This window comes from Cavia porcellus, unplaced genomic scaffold (assembly GCF_034190915.1).
Source record: "Cavia porcellus strain 051 isolate PalLab524CR breed Dunkin Hartley unplaced genomic scaffold, mCavPor4.1 scaffold_3, whole genome shotgun sequence".
In the NCBI taxonomy this organism is placed as follows: domain Eukaryota; kingdom Metazoa; phylum Chordata; class Mammalia; order Rodentia; family Caviidae; genus Cavia; species Cavia porcellus.
Window position 1 is genome coordinate 98,392,659 of NW_026947486.1, and position 7,624 is coordinate 98,400,282.

The window sequence follows — 7,624 nt, forward strand, 5'->3', positions numbered from 1 at the left end:
TTAGGCTGGGGATGTGTTGCACATTTTCAGAGCTTTAATAGCAACATCGAGTTTGCTAGTAGAAGCTGTCATTTTCACTTCACCTTCCCAAAAGGATCAACTTAGGCTGTATAAAACATATTCCATTTAGTTGAAAGAACGATGTTATCTTGCAAGAGTGTGGTAATGCAATCTTGCAGAAAGATTCCTAAAGAGACATGAGGGAGCATTTCAGCACATGTCTCAGAGCAGATTCCCAGTGGCTCCCTTGTGATACCCTTGGGAAAGATGACTGAGGGGCCCCCATAAGACTGGTGAAGATGACATGTGCAGAAACCTACAATTGAAAATATGAGTCAAGGAAGACTTTGGTTTTAGTCTTTGGCATGTGGAAAGCCAGTTTTTCCACACCATTTATTAAAGAAGCTTTCTTTCAGTGAACTTGTGTGCTCCCAGTACAAAACTAGACCCATGCGTCTTAACAAACACTAAACTAAAATCAAAATGAATCAAAGATCTAAGTATTGAAATGGAAATAATAAATTTACTAGAAGAGAAAACAAGTAGAAATTTTAAGATGTAGCTGTGGCCAGAGACTTCACAAACGTAACCAGACTACATGGGAAACACTACAAAGAATCCACACCTGGAATTTCATCTTATTAAAAACTTTTGTACCACAAAAGGAACCACCATCAAAGTGAGCTTATAGAGTGGGAAAAATTTTTATCCTGTTGCTCTTCAGACAAATGACTTATATCTAGAAAGTACAAAGAATTGCAAAACCCTGACTTCCAAAATTCTAAGAGACAATGTAAAACTGTGCTTCTTAGGTAAAGATACACAAATAGCTAATACGTCAAAAAATTTTCAACATCATTGGTCATTTGACAGGTGCAAAAAAGCGCTGAAATTTCATCTCACACCAAAAAGAACGGTTACCACCAAGCAATCAACCAACCTGTTGGTGGGAGAGCAGACTGGTGCAACCACTGTGGAAATCAGTAAGATGTTTGCTCAGAAGGCAAGGAGGATTAGAGGTCCTATTCAGCCCAGCTATTCCTCTTCTAGGTATCTTACTAAAAGAAATAAAACCACCATACCACAGAGACATGTGTGCACCCATGTTTATAGCAGCACAGTGTTTAGTAGCTAAATCTTGGAAACAACTTAAATGCCCATCACTTGAAGAATGGGTAAAGAAAATGGGACACTTTTATAAAATGGAGAACTATTCAGCCAATAAACAGAATACACTTGAGACATTTATAGGAAGAAACTTCAGACCATACTCAAAAGTGAAATAAATCCAACTTCATGTGTTTAATACATACTGTGAAATGAGAAGAAACCGTAAAAAAAATAAAAGAGAGAAATTAGGGTGTGGGAAATGTGGAATGGAGGAAAGAAAAGGGAAAATAATACAAGAGAGTTCTAAAAGAACTTCCTCTCAGTGCACTGAAGAGAATGTTTTGAGGTCAGTGTATTCAGCTCAGTGGCTTAAGCACACACCCAGCATGAGCAAGGTTGCTTGATGCCAGGTAACGAAAAGAAAAGAAAAGAAAAGGAAAGAAAAGAAAAGAAAAGAAAAGAAAAGAAAGGAAAGGAAAGGAAAGGAAAGAAAAGAAAAGGAAAAGAAAAGAAGTTTGTGCTAATATAGTTTGTAGAAATTTAAATGCCCATATCTTGTGCAGTAACTACTTTAAAGAAAACAATATGTAATATATTATCTATTCTTATTCTCCCATTGATTTGTTTTGGAACTTTGTTCTAACTTTTTCATAAAATACAAAATATTGAAAAAGGGATTTTTTTCAATTTCAATTTCAAGGAAATGGGAAGAAAAAAAGCCAGAAAATTCCTACTGTAAGAATTCTGGGTTTGTGAAAGGTGAATGTCATTTGTGTGGAAACACACAGAGGATTTGCAAGTTAAAAAAGAGCTAGAAGAAAGATCAGGAAGGTCTAGCTCAAGATTCACTGGGTGTCACTTGGTACCTGGATCTCTTGACAGTACATAATGGACTGAAGAGTGACCAGCCCCAATGTGCAAAGTGTGCTCCTCAGTTGGCAGTAAGAGGGAGACACAGAGGAGTCAGAGCTGCAGAAGCTAAGACCCAGTGAGCACAGCTCTGCTGATGTCACAACAATGTGGGTGGTCTCACACCTGTATCTTGCAAGTGTACAGGCAATTTTGTGCTTCAAATCCCTGTGTGCTCCCAGATATCTATCCCATCACATGGGTTAGAAAACAAAGATCCCAATGTTTCAGTAATAATAAGATCTGGGAACCCTTTCACCATCTTCCTGGGAGTAGTCTTCTGTAGCAACCTCAAATCACCTCCAATTCCCTTGGCTTTGGCAGAGCTTTCACGCTCATGCGGTGGCTCCTTCTATCCTGCATATATCCCTGATGCCCTTTGTGATTTCTGCCCTCTTTGTTAACAGTGACCCTTGAAAGCCACTTTTGCTCCTTTCTTTTCTTAGTAAGCATCTTTGCTATGACACTTGCTCTCAGTGAGGAGCCACAAGGTAAGACTCATCCACTATGGAGGGTGGAGAGACTTATGTGCTTTTCATCTCAAAAGGACCAGCTGGGTTGTTGGGCTACGGACAAATCAGGGCCAGGCCTGATTCCCAAGACCAAATATGTCTAGCCCTGTGAAATGAAGAGACTGCATCCTGGAAATCCTGGTTGCAAAGTCATCTTGCTAACCTTCCTGGAATCTACCCTCCTGTGACTCGCGCCTGAGCGTTGTCACAACATGCAATGCCCCTGTGACCAACGTTGAAAGCCATGAAAAGTTCCCAGGCTCTCCCAAGTGTTTTTTGTTGAATACTTGCACGCACTGACCTTCTGGAGTTGGGGACCAGCACCATGAAAAACTAAAAATAATCACTGAATGGGAGATTACTTCACTGCTTTTGCTTCGCAAAGCCAGGACAAAGCCAGGCATTGTTAGCACTCTCCAAGCTGGTGTTTCCTTTAAGGAAATGGGAAAGCACAAAGAAGGGTGCCCCTGAGGTAACTGGAACGACCTGTGACTATAGTCATCAGAGACAATTACTCTGCTTTGGAATAAGTGAGATTTCATTGTCCGCAGACGACAGCTTGGAAATCATGTAAACAAAGTTGCATGCTAGCTGGATTTGAAGTTTATTGGCTCCCTGTAGGACAGACAGAGTAAAACATTGGTTGGTGTCCTGATTCACACTAACATTGAAGTTTCAAGTATACTCACAAGAAAGCCATAACGCTTGTCTTTTTGATTCCAGTAGCTTGTAGATCCAGAATTTCCATATTTTTTCAGTACTGTGACTTTCTAAGGGTTTTCAATATTTTAATTTTAATAAATGAAAGAGGTCTCATGATTTTTTTACGCCCACACATAAGCCCCTGCTAAAATACTTAAGAATGACATAGGGTCGTATTGCCAGTATGTTAAATGTACTGCAATAAACCTGCTTGAAAACACACCCAAATAACAATAAACACTGCAGCAACATTGTAAAACACATTTGTGTAAAGCATGATTGGGATTCCAGCTCAAAACACCATGGAGTCTCAGAATTTCATCTATGTAGTCCAGTAGACTAGAAGAACCATGCCAACAGAGGACATGAAAGATGGGTTAAAATAATGTCTTTCTGAGGGGAGAGAAACTGAGCCAGTGGGGAAAAGGATACATGTTTTCACATTCTCTAAGGAGGAAATCAGGTCACCCAACAGCTATGGAAACAATCTGCTAAGAACACCCTTTGTGAATTAGGAGGCAGAGCAGGGTTTACAGTGATGGAAGGTGAAATATACATCTATTCATCAAAATATAGTGCCTATGAAATAATAATTTCAAAATCATGGAAAAGAAAAGAGGACAGAACATAGAGAAAGTTGATGAAAAATAGATAGACAGATAGATAGATAGATAGATAAACAGATAGACAGACAGATTGTTAGAACAGAAAATCCCCAGAGTTTAGGACATGAAGATGATTCAGAGTTTAGGTAGCTGACCTTTGACCTTTGACCTTTCAGAAGGCCAGAGAAGAGAGAACTGCAGAAGAAGAAAACATGCCATCCTGGGTGGGGATCATGTGAGGATTCAGAAGACCACAGAGGAGAAAAAGATCATGAAGAAAGTATGATAGATGCAGGGAAAACATCTCCTCATCAAATGGATGAAGACTAAACTAGCCCTGTTCCCCAGGACAAAAGAGATCAGTGATGCACCCCACCCAGGGAGATGAAGAGGACAGAAAACCTCTTCCTTCAGCTGGCACTGGCAGGGCCCTCAGAAGATCTTGCCTGTGATCTGTGGAAACATTTCTCTGCCCTTTTTAGAATCCCTGCAGTTCATCAAAAAGCAAGACGCCAAAATATCAAATCTTTACCAACTTACCAAATTACATTATGGAGCACAGCTCATGGATCACTAACAGTATGGGATGTTCCAGCTGTCAAGGATAAGAGTCTAAGGAGACCTCAGGACCTACCAGAGACACACAGCAGCAAGGAAGCACAAATCTGCCGAGGAAAGGAATCTTGAATAAAGCCATCCAGGTAGGAAAAGAGAGGAAAACTCTGGCCTTTATTTACACATGATTGCCCATGAAGAAAATGTAGTAAAACTGTGCAACTTAGACATAGTGTGAGCTCTGCATGTTTGCAGGAAATGCTTCCAGTATATTTTGCCTAGCTGCTTTAAGGTCTTATGAAAATTAACACTAAGGAGTTCATTTTGCCTTTTAAAGAGACATCTTCTGTTATTAAAGCACTTACCTAAGAGAACTTGTAAGTTTTTCCTCTGACTCTGAAAGGAATTTAAACCTTTCTGAATGCTAAAAGAAGGGAAAAGGCCTCTTGACACCCTTAAGACCAAGGAAGGTCTTTGTCAGGGTCATCACTTTAAATGTAGGCAGCACAGAAAATATTGTCCCCTTAGGGCTGGGCATTTAGCTCAGTGGCATAAGCACCTGCCTTGCAAACAGGCGGGCATGAGTTCAATCCCCGGTACCGATAAAAATGAAAAAGACAAAAAAAAAAAAGAAAGAAAGATAAAAAGAAAATATTGTCCACCTTCCTTTGCAGTTAGGGTTGGGGGAGTAGAAACTTAACAGTGGGGGGTCTCCTTCCTCTAGGTGGCTAAAGTATCTCCAGTGATAAAAGATGTGTGATGTGCATGTATGAACTCCCTCACAGAATGGAATCATTAGTAGATTAATACTTCTGTGACCTGCAGTCACTACAAATCAAACCACCAATGTTGAAGGGAATGATATACAGGAATCTCTATGAATCCTTATCTAAACAGGAGGTGGGGTATTGTGAAGTTTAGATATTTTATAATTACACTGTAATGTATCTTTTTGCCTCCACTGAAAACAAGTTTTGGAATATTTTTACAAAGAGACCGATCTGCTGCACACGAAGAAGCTGAAGAGACAAATCAGATATTAGACTTGTAAATAAAAATTGCATTTATGCAGTTGCTGTTAATTTTATACTTGATTTCAATTCTCAGTTCTGACAACACAGTGCAAATGTATTTCAAAATGCTGAGTGAGGATAGTTAATGCTGAAAGCCAAGACTTAATGTTTTGCATGTTCTTACTTTCCCTAAGGTATCTACAATAACTTTGTCTACTAAAACTCCAGAAACTTTCCTCCCCCATGGACAAATGGATGAAAAACTGGAAGAGCCATTGATAAAAATAAACTGAGACACAATAGAAATTCATTTTATTTTCAGTAGAACAAGCATTTATGCCAGGGATGGTGGTCTAGAGAAAAAACAGGGATTTCCCCAACTAATTGGCAGGGCACCTGAGGAATCACTGTACTAGGCTGTCACTGCTTAGGGCTGGATGATAGATGAGGAAAACTGAATCCTGTTTTGCAGCTGAGGCTTGTTCAGAAATTATTGCTCAATGCTATCCATTAAGGGAAGCATGGGCGAAAGCAGATCCAAAATGTAGTTGATAGAATTCTCGAGAAGGTGGGCGTCTTCTGAAGTTATCAGGCTAAAAGAATGGGAAAACAGATTCATAGCACCCATGATCAGGTCCCCCTGCCCATCCACCCAATGTTCAGCATATAGTTTAGAGCCCACCACTCCCCAAGCCAGTCAGGCGCCAGCAGGCTCCACACAACATGGCCTCTCCATAGACTGCAGTTGGGGTCTGTGTTGGTCCACTGGGCGCACCCTCCACACCCGCTGCCCCCCACACAGCCCACAGCTACCCATGACTCACATTTTCAGGTCTTTGCCACTCACTGTGATCTCTCTGTGAACTCCCCTTGTAGGAGGGTCAGCTACCAAGGAAAGGTGTAGGCAAACAAATTCTGCATCCATGGCGCTACGGAAAGGCACTGAGAGGCGGCTGGTGGACGCGTGGTTAAGGCAACTGCCACACAGGCTGCCTTCTCCCTCGGGCCCCCACGGCACACTACAGTGTCTCATTGGGCCCTGCCCCTCCTGGAAGCTCGGCCCCACCCCAGTCTGCCTCGCCTAGCCTCCGGGGTCCCCATCTTCACTCTTGTCCCAGTGGGCACCTCTTTATCCCCACTGCGATCCCGCCAGTCCCAGACAAACTCCCGCTCGACACTCAGGAAGGATACAACTCCTGTGGTTCTCCTGTGGAGTCTCCAGAGGGAGCAGATGCTTCTCCTCTGGGCATAGGCCCCTGCCCCACACCCTGGTCTTCGGGGAGCTCCCTAGCTACAGCGCCATCCACTAGTGCCCCTTCACCACCACCAGTAGGGTCAGGCCCTCCAGGACCCCCTGGTGTACTTATGTCGCCCTCTTCTCTCTCCTCACTTCGCTGGGCGTTTTCTGGAGCCTGCATTTTTCACCAGGCTCCGGGGCTCCTAACCAGCACGGAGTGCTACCGCAGCCGCGCAGTTTGGTTAACAGAAAGAGCAGAATGCCAGGCGCCTTAATGTTCTACTCACAATGCAGCGCGTGATGCGCACAGTGCCTGCGCAGATGGGCCTTCACGTTTAGGCGCTGGGCAATGGTGGAGTCCCACTGAAAATTTGATGCCACCCACGGGCCCGTGAGAGACCCTGTGGGCCAGAAAGCTGTGCCTTTGGTTGGGTGGCTCAGGCCATTGTGCAGAGGGCACCTAGGGCTCCACAGAGCACAGGCAACAGGTCCCCCCAGGGGACTTCCTGAGGTGTCTTTAATTCCTGATTTTCAGGGCAGAGCTTCAGGTGCCTATGGCTCCTGAAAGGGTAGTGTCTGTCTGTCACCAATACACATGGACGACAGTGAAGTGAAGCAAAGCTGAGCGAAGCACTGCCCACTGTCTTCTACACAAATACTCAGGGGCCCCAGTCCTCCCAAGTGCCTCCCCCTCCAGTAGTTTGCTTTGTTCTCAGCACCACCCTGACTGAGGTGTACAGCAGGTCTTGTCCTCTGCACTGAGTAGGAGCACAGAAAATAAGGAAAAGTAAAAAGGAGGGAGATAAGAGGTGAACAAGGGGTCAACTCTGAAAAACATTTGGAAAGACTTGAAGGAAGCCTCACATATCTCTCTCCAATGCTGACATTCTGTAGCGCCTGACTGGCTGCCCGAATCTTTGAAATAGTATGAGGTATGTCCCTCACAACTGTGAGAAAGCCAATGTTTGCCAAGTGGTGCTC

The 7,624-nt window shown here is 43.2% G+C and overlaps 1 protein-coding gene across 1 annotated transcript; it reads right to left on the reverse strand.

Moving 5' to 3' along the window:
* Positions 1-5,751: 5,751 nt before the first annotated feature.
* LOC134475328 (EKC/KEOPS complex subunit LAGE3-like) lies at positions 5,752-6,824 on the reverse strand. The gene is made up of 3 exons (XM_063245594.1): positions 6,598-6,824; positions 6,231-6,359; positions 5,752-5,999 (listed from the first exon to the last, which is right to left on the reverse strand). The coding sequence occupies exons 1-3, from the start codon at positions 6,822-6,824 to the stop codon at positions 5,897-5,899; spliced, it is 459 nt and encodes a 152-aa protein (XP_063101664.1). The 3' UTR covers positions 5,752-5,896.
* Between the last annotated feature and the right edge of the window lie 800 nt (positions 6,825-7,624).

Coding starts and splice junctions, on each gene's coding strand:
- LOC134475328 (XM_063245594.1), bottom strand. CDS start 6,824: ATGCAGGCTCCAGAAAACGCCCAGCGAAGTGAGGAGAGAGAAGAGGGC. Junction 6,360..6,597: donor ACAGGAGAACCACAGGAGTT/GTATCCTTCCTG, acceptor CGCGTCCACCAG/CCGCCTCTCAGTGCCTTTCC. Junction 6,000..6,230: donor AGTGGCAAAGACCTGAAAAT/GTGAGTCATGGG, acceptor CCATTCTTTTAG/CCTGATAACTTCAGAAGACG.